Source organism: Trichechus manatus, unplaced genomic scaffold (genome assembly GCF_000243295.1).
Source record: "Trichechus manatus latirostris isolate Lorelei unplaced genomic scaffold, TriManLat1.0 scaffold00043, whole genome shotgun sequence".
NCBI lineage: Eukaryota > Metazoa > Chordata > Mammalia > Sirenia > Trichechidae > Trichechus > Trichechus manatus.
This window is the reverse complement of record NW_004443979.1, coordinates 10241274-10265167: the sequence shown is the minus strand read 5'-3', so window position 1 is coordinate 10265167 and position 23894 is coordinate 10241274. Positions and strand designations below refer to the sequence as shown.

General features: G+C 35.1%; 1 protein-coding gene across 6 annotated transcripts in view; it reads right to left on the bottom strand.

Moving 5' to 3' along the window:
• Positions 1 to 23894, bottom strand: part of STRN3 (striatin 3) — a 115712-nt gene that overhangs the window by 33932 nt on the left and 57886 nt on the right. For all 6 annotated transcript variants that reach the window (XM_023731492.1, XM_023731491.1, XM_004376532.2 and 3 more), the window contains exons 2-7: positions 20975 to 21078; positions 20471 to 20544; positions 16769 to 16850; positions 11397 to 11570; positions 3439 to 3568; positions 1716 to 1857 (exon numbers count right to left, since the gene is read on the bottom strand). In XM_023731492.1, the coding sequence (XP_023587260.1) occupies positions 1716 to 1857; positions 3439 to 3568; positions 11397 to 11570; positions 16769 to 16850; positions 20471 to 20544; positions 20975 to 21078 (706 nt within the window). The remainder of the gene's footprint in view (positions 1 to 1715; positions 1858 to 3438; positions 3569 to 11396; positions 11571 to 16768; positions 16851 to 20470; positions 20545 to 20974; positions 21079 to 23894) is intronic.

The window sequence follows — 23894 nt, the reverse complement described above, 5'->3', positions numbered from 1 at the left end:
AATGAAAAGTGTGGGTTATAAATCAATGTACAGCAAATCCTATTTAGTAAGTACATAAATGAGTGAATATGAGTGTATGAGTATGTGTGTGTGTTAACCATCATTCTCTCTAATAAGTGATTATTTCCTTCTTCACATTATCTGTAGGCTCTAAGCTTTCTAATATATATATGGATTATTTTACAATCAGGAAAAAACAGGTACTTTAGAAATTATTGGAGAAAAAAATATGGTTTTCCCACATTAAATGGTCTGCTGAATGGGCTGCACAGAAAAGCTAAAAGTTGAAAACTTCACTTTTATTGGATCTCCTGAGGAAGGCTAATTCTTAATAAGGGTAAACTTTTAAAGTAACATATCCATCTTCAAATAGTAAGTACAAAAATGTACATTCAAAGTCTAGAAAGTAATTGTGGAGTTTTCTCATGTTTTGAATTGATGTATCTCTTCTTTTTCCATTTACAGAATAGATAAGTGAGGTCTAAAAACAGTACTGGAGAATTACAATGATAAAGCTGTTAACAAAATTCAGATCTTTCAAGCACTTGAATGCATTTTTACATCAAGGGAATCAATAAATATATTATCTATTAGGTTTTATCTCTCTTATTATTAGGAATATTAACTTTCAATACATAAAGGTTTTTTCTTTTAATCCAAGTATGTTTCCTATCACCAAAGTAGTTTTAAAATATCTAGTGAAAATTTTTTTCACTAGTAACTAAGCAACTTTGGTGTTCATGTGAAATATGTATTAAGGTACTTAGTAACCTTCTCCAAAAGAACTCTATAAGCACACTCTGAGTTAGTTCTACCTATCAGAAAACAAACATGCTGACATTAAAAGATGATTGAATGAAAATATTTAATATGAATAATATACTGGACCTCGGCTATTTTTTAAAATTTGTACACTTTTATTTTACTTTCTAATGAGGTTTTTTTTTGGAGCCCTGGTGGCACAATGGTTAAGAGCTATGACTGCTAACCAAAATGTCAGCAGTTCAAATCCACCAGCCGCTCCTCGGAAACCCTAAGGGGCAGTTCTACTCTGTCCTATAGGGTCGCTATGAGTTGGAATTGACTCGACGGCAACAGGTTAGGTAGATTAATGAGGTTTTTACCCTGTACAGATAGATCGTGTTTTGTCCCTTTTAGTTATAGCTGGATTATTATTAGCATTACATATCACTTCCAAAGGCTAGGCCCTAACATTTGCACAATGAATATTACAGGCAACCAAGCTTAACATCTTCATTAAATCTTATTAAATATAGATCTATAATCAGGATTAGTAGCTTTATTCGTTCCTAGCAATAAATGAGACAGTATCATATGGGCATATTTAAAAAGTTAAGTCTTCTTGAAACCTAAATTTATTCCCAAATTAAATGAGAATATTTAAAACTGAATATATGCTTATTTAAAAAAAAAAAATCTGCTGAGAGGAAAGGAATTGAATTTCCAAATCAACTAAATATTTCAACTTTAAATCAAGACAAATTTCAAAAACCAAAAGCCATATATTTTAGTTATCAAATCTAAATAAATTCGTGGAAGATACCCTGAAAATTATCCAATATCACTTCCCCTTGCTTCTGTTTAATTGCCACCATACATTCAGATACACACATTCCACATAAAATACTTAATAATAATTCATCTGTAAGGGCTAGAGACCCCCCCCCCACGCCCATATTTCTTTATCACCTTACCCCATTCTGTGCCATCCCCTGAACTCCGTGCTTCTCCAGCTCCTTCTCCATCTTCAGCAGTCACTAAAAAATCAAATTCTTTCAGTGCTTCTTCAGTATCAGGGTCATCAGTGAGGTCAGCAGCTAAGCCTTCATTACCTATCTGCAAATAAACCATAAGCCAAGAATTACTTTTATTCTAAATTTTAAAGGGGTCCTTTAATGTCTTCAAACAATTATCTTTACATTTACACACCCATTTTTAAATTCTTTGAACACAAAAGTTTAGACTTTCCACATAGTTCACAAATCCCAAACTATACTGCAGATGAGTAGTTCTCAACAGTGCTGTGCCAAGATTAGTTGTGATGTGTGATGCAAGTAATTTGGTACTACGAATGGTCAGAGTGCTAATCACAGACAATATTAAACTTTTCTCTTATAAACTACACTAAATTCACCGTTACACCTACTAAAGTCCCATTCATTCACTTGCATTCTGATACATTGTCCTGAATTGACCTAACACACTGAGAACTATATACTTAGTCTATAACCCATGGCCTAGATAAGGATATGGCACAGCTAATAAAAATAGAAACTAATCTCAGTTAAAAGGCATGGTAATTATAGTAGTGTTTTACCTAAGAGCAGACCAAAAAGATAGGGAAGAATCAAAATTTCTATTTACCCAATAGAGTATGTTACACATATGAAACGTGACAGAAAGGTTGAAAACTGCTGTTGTAGACTGGAAGCTTTTGAGGAACACTGGCATTTACTCCACTAACTGTAACATCCCAATGAACCACAGATGAACCTATCCCCTTTTATACACTCCTGAAATAGCATACACTACTCTGATAATTCACAAATGAATCATCTAATCTACTTTTGTTGTTACAGCTAAACCCCATTACCACTAAAATAGACAAATCGATTTTTTAGGTTATGAACAAAAGTAAATTTTAATGGAGCCATACAACAAATGAGAACACTAAAACACATATTCACAATTCATGTATTACTCCCACACTGCAGCTTCAGTTTATTTATCACCTGTTTATTGTTCATGAAGATTAATTTTCACTTGTGGCAGGGTGATTAAGGGAAGTTGCTCATTTTTAAAAAAAAATTTCAAAACTAGTCTTATACTAAAAACAGACCCTTTCTTGCCCATTTAGTGAACAATACAGCAAATAATTTGTCCTATGTTAATAGAGCCCTGGTGGCACAGTCATTAAGAGCTCAGCTGCCAATCTCGGCAGTCTGAAACCACCAGCTGCTCCTTGGAAACTATGGGACAGTTCTACTCTGTCCTATACGGTCGCTATGAGTTGGAATCAACTACACGGTAACAGATTTTTTTTTTTAATAACCAAAAACCCATTGCTGTCGAGTCAATGTCAACTCACAGCGACCCTACAGGACAGAGCGGAACTGACCCATAGGGTTTCCAAGGAGCAGCTGGTGGATTCAAACTGCTGACCTTCTGGTTAGCAGCTGAGCTCTTAACCACTGCACCACCAGAGCCCCTTTTTGGTTTTATATGTTAATAATTCAATAAGAGCCGACCATCTAAAATTTTAAGGGAAACATCACAAAATAAAAAATAACCCATCCTCCCAATGTCTCTTAAGTAAGATGCCTCAAAAATTCCTATTCTAAAATATTAAAACATTTTAAATACATGTGTGTGTATACATATAGATTGGCCAATGAAAATATAAAACTGAGTTTTTACTTTGTGTTTATTCATCCGATGTTTGTCTTTTCCTTCTGGGATGCCTTCAATCATGTCATTTTCCTCTTCTTCATCACTATCATCAGCATTTTCTAAGAAATTGAACGTCTCAAGAACATCACCAGAGGGTCTGTAGGAGGGGGAAAAAATGAATCCATGTGTTCTGGTGGTTAATTCTAATATTTCTTACTGGTGTCTATTTTAAAATAGTAGTTGAAGGCAGCTATACAGATTCAAATGACAATTTACTTATAATGTATCATTCTAAATATTTTATCATTGCCCCCCAAAAAAGGTCTGAAAAATTACTTATTTTCTAGGATTAAAGTAAAAGTGACTGCTCTCTGTACATTTAGTTTCTCTGATGTTTACTGCCCAGGATATCTGAGGTAATTACTACATTAAAAAAAAAAAAAAATCGTGTAGTATTAGACACTCATATATTCTATTATCTCTCAAAATAAAGCTAGCAAAGTGAGTAACATAAATTTAGCATTTCTTAAAGTTCTACAACGTCTTACAGCTTGGCCCAAATGTTTGAGGACTAAAATGGTAAATAACAAACTATCATGCTGCACAGATTTTAAGTGATAATAAGTCAGACATACAGCAACATCCCAATCCATTTCACAGATTTCCTTACTTACAAAGACCCTTAAGCTGTGAAAGTAATACTTTCGAAGTCTTTCATAATCATTTAACAGGTAACAGCGATAATCTATTTTATCTACTTACTAAATCATGTCTTTTAAACAACTCTGAATTCCTCAATGTACAAAAAATGAGGTTTTCATAAGTTGTTTAAATGTCTAACAGTAGAGGCAGCAACAAAACAGAAAATTAAGCTGAACAAAGACTCACAAAAAAAGTCTCTGCCTGAGTCTGGCCACACCACTTAAATCTTTTGGTCTCAATTTTTTTACCTGTAAAATGTGGGGTTGAACTAGACGATCTCAATGGTCCTTACCAACACTAAGAGCACATGGTAAAAAAAAAAAAAAAGAATAATATTCTAAAATTCAGGGGTTGTGTCCCCAGATTTTTTCTCCCCATTAGTCCAAATTAAGGACACAGTAAAATTCAGACTATGTTTAGTAGCATTTTAACATGGCATGGGGTCTATTATACTCCACTCAATCCAGCACATTGTTTAAGAAGCTGCATGAAGACCAAATGCAGAAAAAGATGGGTTTTCCAAATGTAAATTAGTGAAAACAAACTTACCACAACAACAGAACACACAAATTTCAGTTCAACGTTTATAATATATCTTAATATTTGGCAGTTAAAGGAAAGGCAAAGAAAGTATCTGACAAAATCTTTTGATAATAGAAAATAGGCACATTGATGACAGAAAATACTAATTTTTTTTTAAAGATATGAGAATTTTGTTTTGAACTTCAATAAATTGACTACTACTATCCCTTGGATAGAAATTTATATCTACAGTGAGAGCTCACATTCTAGATTTTTATAATGGTATTTTATCACAGCAATACTTTACAGCATGGCTTTAAAAGTCAAATAGTTCCAAATAATTTTAAAAGAATTATGATGAATAACAGAATCTACTACCCACCATCCTCCCCTAGCTTTCATTCCTATATGCTAGAAACCACCATTTAAAACTTTAAGCAGTTTCTTCTGTTATTTACACTAGCATTTGTAAATAACATGTTTAGACTGTCATTTGATAAGGATTTAGTTCTATGAAAATACAGTCCCCAGTCCACACTCACACTTCCTCCCCCAATTACACTGATGGTAATATAATTACATCAATTTACTTTTGGCTAAATTAACATTCCATGATTACCTTAGGACTATGTAAATATTATTCCCATTTAAGTCACATTATAATCAATGATTCTATTTCTTTCCTTGTACATACAGTTTTCCTGAAATTAATAATTCTCTATTTGCTTTAATTGCTTAGTTTTCTAAGGATGTAATTCCTTACCCAGAAATTCTCTAGCAGAATTGTAAATCTCCTTTCAAAATCCTCAAACACATCAGGTAATGTATTAATTTGATATTTTCTAAGTGACTTTCCTTCTGGTGTTGTCTTTTTCCATTCTACTCTGGGTGCTCTCCAGGCCCACTGCATACCTGTTTCCTGAAACTTCTTTGCCTCTATCTTGTATTAGACCATCTTCTTCCTAGATCTTACACTTTCCTCCTTCTTGATTTACTCTCTCAGATTGCTGAGGTATGTCTTCTAAAAGCTTCTTGAGAAAAGATGAATGAGGAGTAAATTTGAGACTTTCACATCTAAATGTGTCTTTTTTCTACTCTTTCATGCAATTCAGTTATTTGGCTCAGTACAGAAATATAAATGGAAATTATTTTTCCTGAGAATCTTGAATGCAATGCTCTTTTCTAGTTTTGAATGTCGAGGATAATTTGATACCAGTCTGATTCTCAATGATTTTTCTATCTGGAGTATCTTAGAATCACCTCTTCATTTTTAGTATTCATGATGATGGCCTTTGTATAGATCTTATGTCAGAAACTTTATTGGGCACTTGGGGGGAACTCTTTCAGTTTGGAAATACAACGGTTTTTAAAATACATTCTGTGAAATTTTTTGTATTACTAATTTTTTCAATACCTTTTCACCTCTTCTCTTTTCCTGGGAACTTCTATTAGTCAAATACACTTCTGTTAGTCAAATCCTGGTCTGATCTTTGAATGTTCCTACCTCTTCTATTCTATTTTCTTTTTCCTTTTCTTTTTCTGAAAGAGTCTTTCAAGCTTGTCTTTCAAGTTTTACATGTGGAAATTATTTCTGCTATGAGCTCTTTTTTGATCTCTAATCGAACCTTTTTAAGTAGCATCCTATTTGTTTTGTAGATGCATTGTCTTCTCTCAGTCCTCCTCAGGAGCATAATTATAGTTGTGAAATTCTTCTGCTCCCTACAAACCTGTTTGATCTGAGCTCCTTTTTTTGTTTGGCTCCTTTGTTCTCTAATTTTCAAATTAAAATCTTTCCTTGAGTAGTCACATTTAAGAGTGAGGCACCAAAAAGCTAAGTGGATATTTTGTGTACTTGGTGAGACTTGTCAAGTAGTAAGCTTCACTTCTGCATGATAGGACAGAGGCCTAGCCATTTCACCAGCAGATCTCAATTGCAAAATCATCAGGTCTTTGCTATAAACGTGATCAGTTTTAATATACTGCCTGGAAGAGATATAAGAATCAGCTGCCAACATACCAGAAGCCAAGTAGAGGAAGAAAAGCAGGGGATCTCCCTGCTCAGCTAGAGACTTTTATATAATACCACACCCTGCAGTTGCTTGGTATCTTAAGAAATCAGAAATTACTGATTCAACTACACTAGAAAATATACTACCATTCTTCTTGGGTAGGGGAGGGGTGTTCATCCAACTGCACAGAAAGAAAGAGGGGATTTGGGATTCAAACTGCTTCTTAAATAAATCTAAATCAATTGTCTATTCACAGCCTCGTCTAAACCTGTGGTCTCCAATGTATCCGATACCTCTAATTCCTTAGCCTTTGGGCTTTTCTGAGATTCTGGAACTTGATTTGTTCTCTATCTTCTTCCTATTGCTTCTCAACACACTTAGGTTTTAGCTTTCTCAGGCCTACTAAATAAGTTGTCATTCGACCACTTTCTTTCCAGCTTCTAAAATTGTTAAATTCTCCATCTCTCATTGTTTACGTATGTTGTTGTTGTTCTGGTGTGCCATCAAGTTACTTCCAACTAATAGCAACCCTATATTACAGAGTAGAAGTACCCCGTAAAGTTTCCTAGGCTGTAAATCTTTAACGGAGCACATCACCAGGTCTTTTCTCCCACGGAGTGGGTGGCGGGTTCAAATTGCCGACATTTTGGTTAGCAGCTGAGCACTTAACCATTGCACTACCAGGCTCCTCTTTACGTATACTCATGTTTTTGTTCTTATGGGTTAACACATCTTAAAAAAGGCTTTAACTGTCATTTTAGCAGTTTCTGGAACACATACAAGTAAAATGTGCCTTTAAGCCACCATACTTAAGTGGAAGTCTCCTTCTACGGTATTTTATAATAATTTTTTTCTTCACCAACACCTATTTATTATCTTCTCTCATTCTAAAAAGGCAAACAAAGGAATAAAAAAAATTAACATATCTAGATGAAAGGAAAATAAAATGAAGTCAAGGGGAAGGTTCATAGGCAAAAGGTCTATCTTTTTTTCAAGGCTTTTCTGGAAAGACTTACTCTTTCTAGTGGGGAGTCAGAAATATCAGGGGAACCACACTGATATTACTAACAGCCAGAGCGAAAAGAGAAAGGGAACAATTACTGGACGTCCAAAGGTAAAGCAGACCAATTGCTTAAGAAGCAGCACAGCTTTTCCCAGTCACAAGATCTAAGAGAACTCTATCCTACAATGAATCCTCATAAAGGTGATGCTTTGCAATATGATAATTCTCTTATAATATTCTCCTATAATAAACACAACAGCATACTCACTTAGCAGACACTAGTAAACACTATTCTTGGTGGGGTCACATTTCAAGTGGATATACAATATTTCGTAATAGCCAACGTTTATTTAGCACTGTTCTAAGTACTTTACATTAATTCACTTATGCCTTACGTCAACCCTATCAGGTAGGTAGTATCATCCCCATTTCACAAATGAGGAAACTAAGGTACAGGAAAGTAAAAAAGTACCTTTGCCCAAAGTCACATCTAGTAAGTGGTGGAGTCAGGATTCAAGCCCAGTCAGTACATCTTCAGAATTCACATTCTTAACCATTAGGTATGTTGTCTCTGATAATGAGCCTAAAATTTACCATTCCTCTACTGCTGGACACTCACATTGTTTATAATTTTTTACTACTATAAACAAAAATGTGATAAATATTTTTTTGTTGAAATCTCTAACCACATGTTATTTTTTTACTCCCAGAGGTTTTCAGTGGCTGAACCTTATCACACCTACATTAGTGCTGGTCAGAATATACAAGTATTCTCATTAAGAGGGAAAACAGCCTTGATTAAAAACGACTATCAAAGTCTTAATCTTGCAAAGGCAAGAAGATTCATAAGGACAAGCTACAGGTTCTTGTCAATCTTTACTTCAGATTCAGGTGTGATACAGTAAACTCCATTACTCTAAAATATTTATAAAATCTATAAACTACTGAGCCTGGTTAGTTTACTAGTTGAGTTAAAATTGCATGACAATACTTTTGTGTATTCTCTGACATTATAAAAACACTATATTTTCTGAAATTCACAGTAAACAAAATACGGGCTCTATAAGATGTCAAATTGTTTTTATTAAAGAGCTTATGTCTCAGAAATATAACCCTAAATCAAAGGTTCATGTTAACTTCAAAGTTTATGGAGTATGTTTTAGATAATTGCATAACGTCAAAAATACATTTAAGGTATGAGATAGTATTAGTTTATAAACTGCACATATTACTAATTCCTTTAAACTGTAAATGAACTTATTTGGGTTTTTTTCCTCCTATTTTTCTTTTCTTTGTACTTCCAACCTATATACATAAACTCAGGGTAATGTCTACTGCTAAAAAATGAAAAAAGTTCCACCTGCTCGACTCCCTGCATTTATCATGCTTGTATTAATAAAAAGTATATCTGGTAGACAGACAATAACAAACAAGTGTTGACGAGAATGTGAAGAAACTGAAACTCTTATGTTGCTTGTGGGAACATAAAATGGTGCAGCTGCTTTGGAAATCTGTCTGGCAGTTCCTCAAAAATGTTAAACGCAGAACTGCCATATGAGATAGCAATTCCATTCCTAGGTATATACGTAAGAGAATTATACACATATTCACACATATACACAAATGTTCAAAGCAAATGCTCAAAAATTCATTATTCCAAAGAGTGGAACCAACCCAAATATCCATCAACTGGACAAGCAATGAATAAACAAATGTGGTATATCCATAGACCAGAGTATTATTTAGCAATAAAATGGAATGAAGTACCGAAACATACTATAACATGGATAAACCTTGAAAACATTGTGCTAAATTAAAAAAGCCAGTCACAAGAGACCACTTACATAAAATGTCCAGAATAGGCAAATCTGTAGACAGAAAGTAGAGTAGCAGTTGCCTAGGGTTGGAGGGGAGTAGGAAGAATGGAGTCCCTAAGTGGCACAAACGGTTACTGCTTGACTGCCAACCTAAAGGTTGGAGGTTCAAACCCACTTAGCTGTACAATGAATTGACAGGCCTGGTAAACTGCTTTCGTCACGATTAAAAACAAGAGAACCTTATGGAGCAGTTCTGCTCTGTAACACATGGGGTTCACCATGAGTCAGAATCAACTTGATGGCAACTAACAACGACAACATGGGGAGAATGGGGAGTGGAAGCTAATGGATCTATCACCCTTTTTAAAGTGATACAAATGTTCTAACTTTAGACTGTGGTGATCGCTGCACAACTGTGTGAATATCCTAAAAGATCATTAAGTTGTATACTTTCAGTGGGTGCATTTTGTGGTATGTGACTAATATCTCAATAAACATGTTTTTAAAAAGTATATCCAGTAGCTTCCTGAGCTCAAACACAGGGCTTTGTTTCTTTCATACTAGTATCTAAATAACCACTGTTAATTCCAGTAATAGAGCTGTTATTGTTGTGAGGTGCCCTCAAGTCAGTTCTGACTCATAGCGACAAACAGAACAAAACACTGCCCAGTCCTGAGCCATCCCCATGATCACTGCTATGCTTGAGCCTACTGTTGCAGCTAGTGCGTCAATCCATCTCGTTAAGGGTCTTTCTTTTTCGCTGACCCTTCACTTTACCAAGCTTGATGTCCTTCTCCAGGGACTGGTCCCTCCTAATAACATGTCTAAAGTATGTGAGACAAAGTCTCACCATCCTTGCTATTCTAAGGAGCATTTTGACTATACCTCTTTCAAGACAGATTTGTTCATTCTTTTGGTAGTCCATGGTATAGCCCATATTCTTCACAAACAACACAACTTAAAGGCATCAATTCTTCTTCGGTCTTCCTTATTCATTGTCCAGCTTTTAAAGTGACATCTTTGCTTTTTAACACTTCAAAGAGGTCTTCTGTAGCAGATTTGCCCAACGTAATGCGTCATTTGATTTCTTGACTGCTGCTTCCGTGGGTGTTGATTGTGGATCCAAGTAAAATGAAATCTTGACAACTTCAATCTTTTCTCCGTTTATCATGATGTTGCTTATTGGTACAGTTTTGATGATTTTTTTTTATGTTGAGGTGTAATCCACACTGAAGGTTGTGGTCTTTGGTCTTCATCAGTAAGAGCTTCAAGACCTCTTCACTTTCAGCAAGCAAGGTTGTGTCATGGGCATATCACAGGCTGTTAATAAGTCTTCCTCCAATCCTGATGCCCTGTTCTTCTTCATATAGTCCAGCTTCTTGGATTATTTGCTCAGCATACAGACTGAATAAATATGGTGAAAGGATACAACCCTGACGCACACTTTTCCTTACTTTAAACCACACAGTATTCCCTTGTTCCAGGCTTTTACTATTAGGCAGTTGAAAATTCTTCCAGCCTCTACCCATTCACAGTTTCAAAATCACTTCCATATGTTAGGTATCTGTTACAGCAGCACCCTACTCCTGGTGATAGAGTAGCATTATAATTTACTGAAAATATTCCAGCTAAAATTTGAAAAATCAGGTTGTTGAAATAGCCCAGAACTACATGAAATCACTCTCAATTTTTTAATTCTGCACCTATTTCAGAACTATATTCTCTTGAAATCAAAACTTAATATAGTTAATTTAAAAAGCATTTTAATAGAAAACGTATTTGTCCATGGCATTACTAGGAGGAGGGGGAAGGAAGAAGTCTTTAAATCTGAATGCTATTTGCTTTAAAAATTATTAAAGGTAGTAACAAGGAATTAGAAGATACATTATGTTGATTTTATAAAAAATGTTAATCTGCAAATATAGTTCATACCTTTTGATTTCTTGTCCTTTTGGTTTAGGAGATTCACCTCCATTCAGGATCTGTTCTAAATTTTTTGTTTCTACTGATCCATTTGGTTCTGAATTGGATAGTCCAAGTAATGACCTTACCCGCTGAGACCGTACATCTAATATTGTATCTGTGTAACCTACTTCCTGAAGATATCTATAAAAGAAAATTAAAAATATTAAATTCCACATACTCTTAGCAACTGTCAAGACTGAAAATATTATCGAACAATTGTTTGGAAAGCCCATAATCCTATAAAATATATTCTTCCTTTGTCTTAAAAATTTTCTTTTCTATGGACTAGTTCCAGTTCCATGAGAATAATGCCAATTATAAATGAAAATTTAAATGAGAGTTTATAGTATGGCTAACATTGATTAAGAGCCATTTATCCTAAAATCTAGAAAGCCTTAGTGCCTTAAAAAGCTTTCAGAAGTCGACAGCGTATTCTGTGTGTGTGTGAGTGTGTGTGTATGTATTTGTTTTTTTTCCTTTAAAATGTCCAAAGAGTGGTAGAGAATGAGTAGAACTGAACCTCAGAAGCGTGACATGCTAAGTTTGAACCTACCGTTCTTAACCAGAGTTTGATGGACTAGCTACTTACTGTCTTTCTAGGATCTAATATCCCATAGTACTCTCTAGTTCTGTGGTTTTCAAGCTATCTCTATTTAAACCAGCAAGCTTAACCTAAGATCTAGGGTGAGACTGGAAAAGTGAGGGGTCGCATCGTGACATATAGATGAGAGTCATGAATGGCTTTGTGTGACAAGTTAAAGAATTTCTTCCTAAAGTATTTGAAGGGCTAATGAAGGATTCTAAAAAAGAACGTTAAATGCTGCTGGAAGATTTTCAGGTGAAGGCTGATGTTACGGATTAAACTGTATCCCCCTAAAAATTATGTTAGATCCTAATGTCTATACCTGTAAATATGACCCTGCTTGGAAATAGGAGGGTTTGTTGTTGTTGTTATATTAATGAGATCATACCAGTGTAGGATGGATCCTATACTTAATCCCTCTGCTGTTATCATATAAAATAGACACAGACACACACAGGGGGAAGACACTATGTGAAAACGGAGGCAGATCAATCTACAAGTCCAGAAATACCAAGGACTGCTGGCAGCTACTAGAAACTGAAAGAGACAAAAAAGGGCCTTTCCTTGGAGCTGATGCCCTGAATTCGGACTTCTGGCCTCCAGAAGTGTTAGAAAATAAATTTCTGTTCTTTAAGGTCACTCACTTCTGGTATTTTTTGTTATGGCAGCACTAGGAATTTAAGACAGCTGATGACAGGAATATCAGTTAGGATACTTAACACAGCAAGAAGCAAGAATGGAAAAAAGAGACAAATGTGAGAAAAATAAGTAAGGTATAATCTTTGGAACTTGGTGCATAAATAAATGTGACACTAGAATGAGAAAAGATGCAAAAGTTGTGGACAATTTTCAGGTTTCTAGCTTAGAGGCTGGATGGTGGTACCATTCAATGAAATGGTGAATAAAAGGTCAGAATCAGGATTACAAGGTACCTATTAGACAACCCTGGTGGCACAGTGGTTACGAGATCAGCTGCTAACCAAAAGGTCAGCAGTCTGAATCCACTAGCCACTCCTTGGAAATCCTCTGGGGCAGTTCTACTCTGTCCTGTAGGGTCACTACGAGTCGGAACTGACTTAACAGCAAATGGTTTGTTTTTTTGGTATCAGAAAACCATGAAGCCCTGGTGGTAGAGTGGTTAAGCGCTCAGCTGCTAACCAAAAGGCTGGAAGTCCGAACCCACCCACCACTCAGCAGGAGAAAGATGTGGCAGTCTGCTCTCATAAAGATTTACAACCCTGGAAATCCTATAGGGCAGTTCTACTCTGTCCTATAGGGTCACTAGGAGTCAGAATCCACTCAAAGGCAATGAGTCTGGTTTGGTTTTATCAGACAACCATGTGGTGTCTATGAAACAATCAAGTGACAATGTTTTTTAGGCACTTGGCTAAGAAAGGTCAAAAGCTGAGAAGAGACTGGTCTAGGTGTAGAGATTTGGGGGTAATCAGCATTTGGTGGTATATGAAGCCATGGATTTACATGAAGTAACTCAGGGAAAAAGTATATATGACACCAGAAAGCTTGGGGATACAATACCTAAAAGGCTAGAAGAATAAGAGAAACTCAAAGGGAAAATGAAAAGAAAATATTTAAGAAATTAGGTGAAAAAATGATAGCAGAGAGTGGTGTGATGAAGTAAAAAAAAAAAAAAAAGGAAGTTTTTCAAGAGGAATGAATAGTTAATGCCAAGTGTTTCCAAGACAGCAAATATGAACAAAAAGAAGTCTCATGAACATGTGGTGTGCAGTAGCTTTACAGAACATCAAAACAGAAAACAGGCTAGACGGTTGAGAAAAGAACAGGAGGAAAATGTATGGGGATAGACTATTCTTTTAAAAAGTTTAGCTACAGTCAAAGGGAAAGAAAAAGCTGAAAAGCGAATCTAAGTTCAAACGATGGGATTAGACATTTATGAGCAAAATACTGCTCAGCTGGTCTCTGCAGGTGCCCTCACTCTTCTTCTAGAAAATGCAATCCTCTTTTGGGGGAATATCTCCCATCACACTCTAACTATGTGGTCTGAATGAGGAGCCAGGATCTTACACAATCCAGGTAAAAACGACTGACTCATGAGCAGTCATGTGACCAAGTCTGGCCAAAATCCTTGTCTGAAACTGTTCTGATTAAAACAGGGGGTCCCCTGCAAAGTTTATTAGTGGTTACAGGGGTAGGTGTGAGGAAGAAATAGGGAGTCATTGTTAAGAGTGATGAAAAAATTTGGATGGTGATGGTTGCTCATGGTGAATTTAATTAATGTCACTAAATTGTACACGTAAACATGGATGAAATGGCAAATGTTTTGTTATGTATTTTTTACTACAATTAAAAAAAAATAGGGAGTCCCCTGCCATATGGAGAAAGCTGGTAGAAAAGTATAAAGCTGATAAAAAAGAGGAGTAGAAAACCAGAGAACAGAATGTATTCTGGGTGTTTCCTATCCCTGAGATATTTAATTAATGTCACTAAATTGTACACGTAAACATGGATGAAATGGCAAATGTTTTGTTATGTATTTTTTACTACAATTAAAAAAAAATAGGGAGTCCCTGCCATATGGAGAAAGCTGGTAGAAAAGTATAAAGCTGATAAAAAAGAGGAGTAGAAAACCAGAGAACAGAATGTATTCTGGGTGTTTCCTATCCCTGAGATATCCTTAGAGCTACTCTAGCCTTCCTGATGCTTAGTTTTTCAGCCCTTCCCTCAATTCTGCTAGTGACCCCAGCATTCTTTCAATCAATAATCTATCTTGGCTAAAACTGGCTCAAGTTTTAATCATTTACTGTAAGTCCAGACTTACAACGATCTCTTTTATGGAACATCAGAAACTGAGTTAATAGATACGAAGTTTAAATACATTTACAGAAAGGAAAGCAGTAAGTTTAGAGAACTCTCACCTGATAGCCTTTGCTTTCGGTGAAACAGAACCTGAGGTGCTCTAATGAGAGTATGAGGGTAATGCACTAACACGTGGTAAAAGTTTAGAGTATCTACTAAGGACAATGGGAGGTGATCAGGACTATGGAGAGAGGCTGTCTGCAATGTTTGGACAGGAAACTATGAATATGTAATGGCATTCACATGACTTTGTGATCGAAGAATTAATCAGAAACAGAAGAAGCAGACAATAAGACTAAACTAGGGCTGGAGTTTTGCAAGTAGGTAGAGCAGAATGACTGGCGACGGAGGAGAGGATGAGAAGTGGGCCACAAGAAAGCTAAAGGTTACTAGCAAGAGAGTGAAGGAGCACAGGGTCTAAGCTGGAGCTGGGGAAAACAAAATAAAACCAACCACAGAGAGACAAGGCAGGGAAGAAAATAAAACGGTCCAAGGTCTAAAGATGAAGGTATGGTTAGAGGGGAAATAACATGGAAACTGGACTGGAGAAAGGCTGAATATGGGATGACTGTCCAATCATGGAATATTTCAGAGGCAGAGTAGTTCTAGGTAATTATAAGGTCCAGGGTGTGACCACATTTCACTGGGTTACTGAAGTGAAGGTAAAGATGTCTACAGTTAAGAAGGCTGCATAATTGTAAATTACCTAAGATATCAGTAGGACGCCATACCACAGTTTCCATTATATAAAGGAGAGCAAATAAAAGACAAACAAGATCTGACACAGAAGTATTTCCAACACAGCAAAGAAGTCAAACATCAAAAAGGTTCCTCAAAAGCTCACTTTAGCTTCGAATTCTCATGGAAACCAGACTTACCGGATCAACTGAGACTGACTGAACCCTCGAATCTACTGCCTGGAAACAATGTTTAAACCTTGAACCGAAACTACTCCATAAAGTCATTTTAAAACTATAGTTTAGCTCAATTAATAAAGAACGTTTGCCTTGAGCACTGTGCTCTTTTAAAGAATTATCTACATGAGACCAAACCGACAATACCAAAAAAAAAAAAAAAAAGCCAAACCCATCAATTCCGATTCATAGCGACCCTATAGGACAGAGTAAAACTGCCCCACAGGTTTCCAAGGAGCGACTGGTGGATTCAAACTGCCGACCATTTGGTTAGCAGCTGTAGCTCTCAACCACTATGCCACCGGGGTTTCCAAACTGACAATAGTTAACTCTAAAGCACAAGTTAGAACTTTAAGGGGCAGAGAGTCTAAGCTAACAGTGATGAAACAATATAGGTGGAGATAGTGAGAATGGTGACACAATGTGAAGTATGTAACCTTTGTCACTAAACTACACATTTAAGAACTCTTGAACAGCTATAGGTTTTATTTTCACACATATACACACACACACAAAAGATCTTCACTAAGTAATTAATAACACTGAATCATACAATTAAAAATGGTTAAAATGGCAAATTTTGTTCTATTTTACCACAATTAAAAAAAAAAAAACTCAACTAAAAGAAGGGTTTGACAAAGCACTTCTGGGAAGTTTCAGGTAATCAGTTAAAATCCTCCTCTAAGTCAGTCACAACCCACTTAAAAGAAACCCTAACATGTGAATTTGGCAGTGACAGGGATGGAGGGTGTCTAGAAGTATGAACTCTATACTGTTTTTGTTCTGGCCTTCACCAAGTCTTTTGGACATTCTATTCTGCAAATAAGAAACTGACATCATCCTGAAATGGAGGAAACAAACTTTAAAAAGACCCAAGAAGCAATATGAAAAAATATACAGTACATTGTTTCATTACAATTAAATAACTTTTTACTTGCAAAGTGACTAAATATAAGCACTCTCATATCTAGATCCTTAAAGAAAGCTGAAAATAAACCATTACTCACTGTCGTAACAGCTGTCTGCCTTGCTTCCATGTTAGCTGGCTATTCTGAGGTGCTGTGGGAGCCTCTGTGTCTTTGGTTTCTTCTAAAAATGTTTAAAAAAAGTTTCAGACCCATTATTTCAACTCTTGAAAATACTGCAAACTTCTCTTAGGGATAAGTTTCCATAAAAATATTCCTAAATAAAGCCGGGGTGGAAAGGGAAAGGGGGAGAGGACTGACACAATGTGGGGATTGCAACCAATGTCACAGAACAATTTTGTGTATAAATTTTTGAACGAGAAACTAATTTGCGCCGTAAACTTTCACCTAAAGCACAATAAAATTAAATGTATGTGTATATATATACACACACACACACACACACACACGTACATACGTGTGTGTGTGTATATATATATATACCTAATATTTTTTGAAGGACAGAAGAAAATTAACTTTTGAGTATTTACTGTGAGTCTCTCATTTTAATGTATTTGTCCCAATAACCTAATAATCTAGGAACCAAATTGAGAAAACCAAAGTGTTATTACTGCCAAGGATTCAAATATCAAAGGACCAGGAATTCAATGAAATGTTATTAGAAGTGAGTTTGTTTGTTTTTAATTACCAGAATTCTGCTGAGATTAATGACTATGAAATTAAAAGGCTATATTTCTATAAGATATTCAAAGTCAACACTGTTCAGATATTAGGTATATACAAAAATAGTGAATAACTTAATTCTGAGTCTGTATCACTAGACTTACCACAAGACTTTATCTAGTCAATTTCATTTTTACAACTAAGTTAAACCAGAAAAGTTTTTACTAACATTCCAAATTATCTATAATGTTATACTTTCAACAGTTCTAATAGTTCCCGTTTATTTTGCTATTCAGTTTTTTCTATTTATAATATTTTACTTATTTTTTAATCATATAAATATATAATTACTAAAGAATAAAGAATACATTAAATTAAAAAAAAAAAAAAAACTGCCCAAAATCCTATCACTAAAACTTAACAACTGTCAGGAGCTGAAAGTCTATCATTCCATACTTCTCCCCTTGAAAATACATATTTCTTTTTAAAAGGGGGGGGCAGTATACATACTGTACTACAAGTTGCTGTGACATTTAACACGTCATGAACATCCTATCTACGGCAATAAATATGGCTTAACATCATATGAGATGGTTATATTGTATGCCACAGGAAGTAAATACCTGTTTAATTTAACCAGTCCCTTAATGTTGAAACTGGTTTCCAATTTTTCACTATTATAAATAATGTTGCTAAGGACATTCTTGAAGTACATGTTAAGTGTACAGCTCAGTGAATTTTTGAAAACATCCAAGTAACCAGCAACTAGATGAAGAAATGAAACATTATCAGCACCCTAAAAAACTTCCTCTTGTTCCAAAAGGGTATCAACACTATCCTGATTTCTAAAAATTAAACTGATTTTTATCAACTTAACATAATTCATCCATGCTGTTGAGATTATAGTTTGTTCAGCCTTGTTGCGAAATGGCATTGTTATGTTAACATATCACAATATTTATCCATTCTAATGTTGAAGGGCATTTTAGCTGTTTCTAATTTTTTACTATTACGAATGATACCATGAACATTCTTAAACATGTCTTATGGTGAATATACATATGCATTACTATGAATGGAAAACCTAGGAGTGGAATTACTGGGTCATAGGGTATGCTATGTTCCCTTTAGTAGATACTGCCAAGTCACATTCAGAGCAGCAACACAAGTGTCCGCATCCTCCACAACACTAGGTATTGTCTCTCTTTTCATTTTAGCTATTCTGGTACGTGTCTAATTGAATGAGTGTACCTTTTTAATATGATACATAAGAGCTCTTTATATATTTGGATACAACCAATTTTATAGGGTAGGGCTTAAGATACAGATCTTTGAATTACTAAGAGAGATGTATAAAAACTTAACTTATACTTCTGTCAAATCAATATTTTGCCCCTTTTCTCCTTCCTATATTTTGATTTATTTTGAGGGCACATAAAAAGTAATCCTGTTTCATTTAATATTTATCTCCACATGTACCCTGATGTAAATAATTTTATTGTAATTTGTTCGCATGGTCTATATTTCTCCAACCTTTTGGACTTTATTCACTAAACATCCCAAATAGTTTTTCTCCATTAGTAAACACAACTTTGTTATTATTGTGCCTCCTGTAAATAAAATACTTGGGTTTTATATTATTCCTCCATTTTAGGAAACTTTAATATTCACTCTTGCTTTCCCAAGAAGAGACCATAATATTCCGTAGCATCACAGTGAGCCTACCTAACCAAAGAGAAGCGATGTTGCTCCCATCTTTGCCTCTTGATTTTATAGCTGAAGACAATCAAAAGATACAATAAAAGGTTCTGCTAAAACTGGATTTGGAGAAGACCCTAAAATAGATCATCCGCAAGTTGTATGTGTGTTGTGTGTTTCTTCCAAGTTCTAAGTATTTAATATTAGCTACATTTGAAAAATTTACTATAACACTTTAAAAAAAAAAAAGCAACAAATTTTATTTTTCCTGTCATATATGCTTTTGACTTTATCAGGTGTGGAAACAACTATAGAAAGAGAAGAAAAACTGTATATCTAAATAAGGAAAGAACACACTTTTTTCTGGCCTTAGTAACCAGCATCCAAGAACAACACAGGCTTCAATTTGACTCCACCATCAACATGTGTATGTAAATGAATTATAAATATATCTGAGAAATAAGATACTGCTAGTAATATTACCAAATTCTTTAAATGAAAAATAAAACATTCTTTACTTACTAGATTCTTTTATACTTTTCAAATTATAATCATATGAAGCCCTAAAATTAACATTAAACTGCTAGCTCTTTCCTATATTCAGCCCTCTCTTCCCCCACGTAAGTTTTCATCAGATACTACTCGCAGACTCACTACGTGCTTAGGAAAGAGCGAGGCCAAATGGATACGATTTTTTCCTTCTCTTTTATCCTTAGTTGGCTGCCTGTATAGTTTCCAAATCCAGTCAATTTCTAATGGCTTTAGTACTAAACTGAGTTGATCACAGGTTTTCCTGATAAAAAGGACTTATTAATAAGAAAAACTAAATTTATGTAGGATGGGTCAATAATTGCCTACAGGTGAAAAAACAGTTACTTTATGGCCTTCCAGCTCTAATTACTATAAAAATGCACCCCAGTTATAAATAGGTTTCAAAGCAGGGAAAATCAAACAGGACAAGTAACGTCAGGGTTGAGACATACATCAAACTACTTACTAATTTTTATTCATTTAATATTTTTCTCCAAAATTCTAGACAGTATTACAATAGTCATATTTCCCCCAAAAATTCTAGACAGTGTAATAATTACCGTATTTACGCAAATAATGCGCACCTTCACTGTTTGTTTGCCAACTGCTCCCTCCTCCAGTGAGGAATGTCAGCGCTTTATACTATTTTTTTTTTACAGGGATAGGAAATAAAATTGTGAAAATACCTCAAGGGGGAAAGGAGGCTGCTGGCAAACAAACCTAGAAAGCGTGCATTTATTTGCAAAAAAATACAGTAATCATCTCTCTAACAAATGCTATCAAAGCAATATGGGGGTAAGGAAAACATGTTTGCTATATAAAAATAAACATTAAACTAATTTTCTCTTGAATAAAAAAAAAAAGGAGGAGAAGAAGAAGAATCAAGTTTACCTGATTCAAAGGTGGGCATTTTCAAATCTCCTTGGTTCAGTTCTGTGCCGTATTTTAATTTGTGGTATTTTGCCCTGAAATTTTAATAATAAATTGTTTAAAGAATTTTTTTTTGTTTTATTGCACAGTTAACTGCCTACTATTATATATTTCTCTAATAACTGTATAATGTGAATACTTTTTAAACTTTATTTGCAAATGGTTGGAGAAAAAAATTTATTGCTGTAAAACAGGAGAAAAAACTAGGTAAATTATCCAGTAACAAATATACCCTAAGTCAAAAAAGATAATTTCTTTTACCTTTTTAGGAAAAAAACCCAAAATTTACATCCCATAACAAAATATATTATTTCACTTTAAAGATTTTAATCTATTTATTTTTCTCTTCCCATATAAGAATCAAACCAAAATATCACCATGCATTTCAGCAGGGCTTTGTATCTTTCAAACACGCTGAATAATAACAATCAGCTCTATTTTTATAAGAAACTGAGGCACACATACCTTTCTTGTTTTAATGCATATTCTAACATTTTTATTCTTCTTACTAAATCCTTCTTCAAGTTTTCTTGACCTTTTCTTTCTCCTTGCAAAAATGCTATCCGGGCCTAAAAATATAAAAGGTGCATTTCTTTTTTAATTTTTCCTTAACCATATACAGTAGGGGGATAAAAAAAGGAAAATAATGAATGTAAATTTCTTCCATTTTATTTACTGTAGCAAGACTGGTCAACCAAATTTTCTGTTAAATAACATAATCAATTTAAAAGTAAAAATAACGATATAGTGATGATGGATGTACAACACGAAGACTGTAATTAATGTCACTGAATTGTACATGTAAAAAATAACTACAAATTAGTTGTTTATAATGTTTAAGATCCCTAATATTTAATCTTTACATAACCTTGAAAGGTAATTTTTTATAGATAAAAAATTGCACCTAATTCTCACAACACAATTCAAAAAGAACTGAAGAGTAACATTATATTCACAAGCAGATATATTTCTCAAAATGAGATTATTACTTAAGTTTTTTTTTTTCTTTTTTTAGTCGCCTTACTTCATTATCTTCTGAGACACGCAATTCTCCACCTTTTTCTAGCCCTCCCCCGAATGTCAGCCTCCTTTACCCATCCCACACTGAAGAAAATAGAGAGACTGGCATTTGTATGGGCAAATTTGCCATTAGGCACACATTCGCAATAAAACTAATTTTCATATGTGGTAGAATGTAAATACACCCACAAGTATACCTGTTCAGTATAAGAAAGCTACTTACTTAGTACATTAAATTATCATTAAAAAAATTTTAATGAATCAGAACAAATGAATTCAGCTGGATAACTTAACCCATTAAGTTAGTGTTCGTTTCTATAACAGAAATATACTAGCCAAGCAGACCAGCTAAACCAAGTTGACTAATGTAAGCACTTAAGTAATAATGCCTACTGTAATTAAAAAAAAAAAAAAAACTTGATTACTGTGAGAAATTCATATGAAATCATCCACAACTCCATAAGACCTGAGAAATAATAAAGAGCTATATAACACTTCTACATTTAAGTGTCAAAATAAAAATGAGTATCTAGGAGAAATGGTAAAGATTCAGAACCTAATAGCCTCAGGAAACAACATTTACCCTCTTAAGCTAAAGAGCAAAAGCAAAATACATCAATTTCATTACATCTTTCAAAGGAAGATTCTGATTCTCCCCCCTGCAACAGCTGTTTTTTAAAAACCATCAGTCACATCCTACAGAATTATTTATGCAACTCCAAAGCACAAAGAAGTACATCAGATGTGAGTCTGATACAAAGCATGGGGTTCAACAACAATTTCCAGATCTCATAAACATTTTACAATTAGCAGTGGAAAAAGCTGAAAGCAGCTCATCTTATTCTGCTTAAGAAATAATAATTGGTAAAACAAAAAACAAAATAAATAGTAACTAGAGATTTGCTGATTTAGAAAGGCACTGTAAACTAAACAAAAGTCATGTTTTCTAAACTTAACCCTATTAAAATCTTCTTCTGTTGTAAGAATTACCTTTCACTTTCTTTTGCACTTTCTCATTACCAACTATCCATAATCACAAAATCTAATACATTAGACAAACAAGCACAAACCACATAAAAATGCAAGTATCCTAAAGCACCTCTTGAAACAGGGGCTGAACGGAGGTAATTCAAAAGGATTTAGTATAAGGAAAATGAGAAAATGCATTAAAATACAACCTTGAAAACAACATGGCTTAACCAAAAATACTTGGCTAGGGACTCACGTGGGAGGACTTGCTAGTGCCATCTATCAAGAAGACAGGAACTTCAATCCTACAACCACAGGGAACTGAATGCTGCTAATAATTTGAACAACCTTCAAAGTGGACTATTTCCCCAGAGCCTTCAGAAAAGAACCCAGGCTGGCCAACACCTTGATTTTGGCCTTGTGAAACCCTAAGCAGAGAAGCCAGTTGAGCCCAACTTGATTTCTGACCTACAGAACTGAGCTAATAAATGGGTGTTGTTACCCAGCAATAAAAAAAAGAAAAGAAAGCACCTGGCCAAAAAACCAAACCATTGCTATCAAGTGATTCCAACTCATAGTGACCATATAGACAGAGTAGAATTGCCCCATAGGGGTTTCCAAGGCTGTAAATCTTTACAGAAGCAGACGGCCACATCTTTCTCCCATGTAGTGGCTGGTGGGTTCAACCCGCTGACCTTTTGGTTAGCAGCCAGCGCTTAACCACTGCGCCACGAGGGCTCCTTAAAATACCTGGAAGGTGGCGGGGGTGTGGGGGGGGACAGACAGATGACAGAGAAGACATGAAGAAAGACTGGAAGTGACCTTGTCATCTTATTCACTAACAGAGGATACCCTGACCGAAAAGATAAACGTTATCTTAGTCATCTAGTACTGCTATAACAGAAATACCACAAGTGGATGGCTTTAACAAAGAGAAACTTATTCTCTCACAGTTTAGTAGTCTGGGAAGTCCAAATTCAGGGTGCTACCTCCCTGGGAAGGATTCTTCTCTGTGTTGGCTCTGGAGAAAGGTCCTTGTCATCAAACTTCCCCAGTTGAAGAGCCTCTCAGTGCAGGCACTCCTGGTCCAAAGGACATACTATTCTCCTGGTTCTTGTTTCTTGGTGGGATGAGGTCCCCATGCCCCTCTGCTTGATTCTCTTTTCTCTCCAAAAGAAATTGTCTTAAAACACAACTTAATCTTGTAGACTGAGTTCTGTCTCATTAACATAACTGCTTCTAATCCTGCCTCATTAACATCATAGAGGTAGGGAAATCACATCAGATGACAAAATGGTGGACAATCACACAATACTGGAATCATGGCCTAGCCAAGCTGACACATTTTTCGGGGACATAATTCAAGCCATAACAAAGGTTATGTCTGATAGCGGTA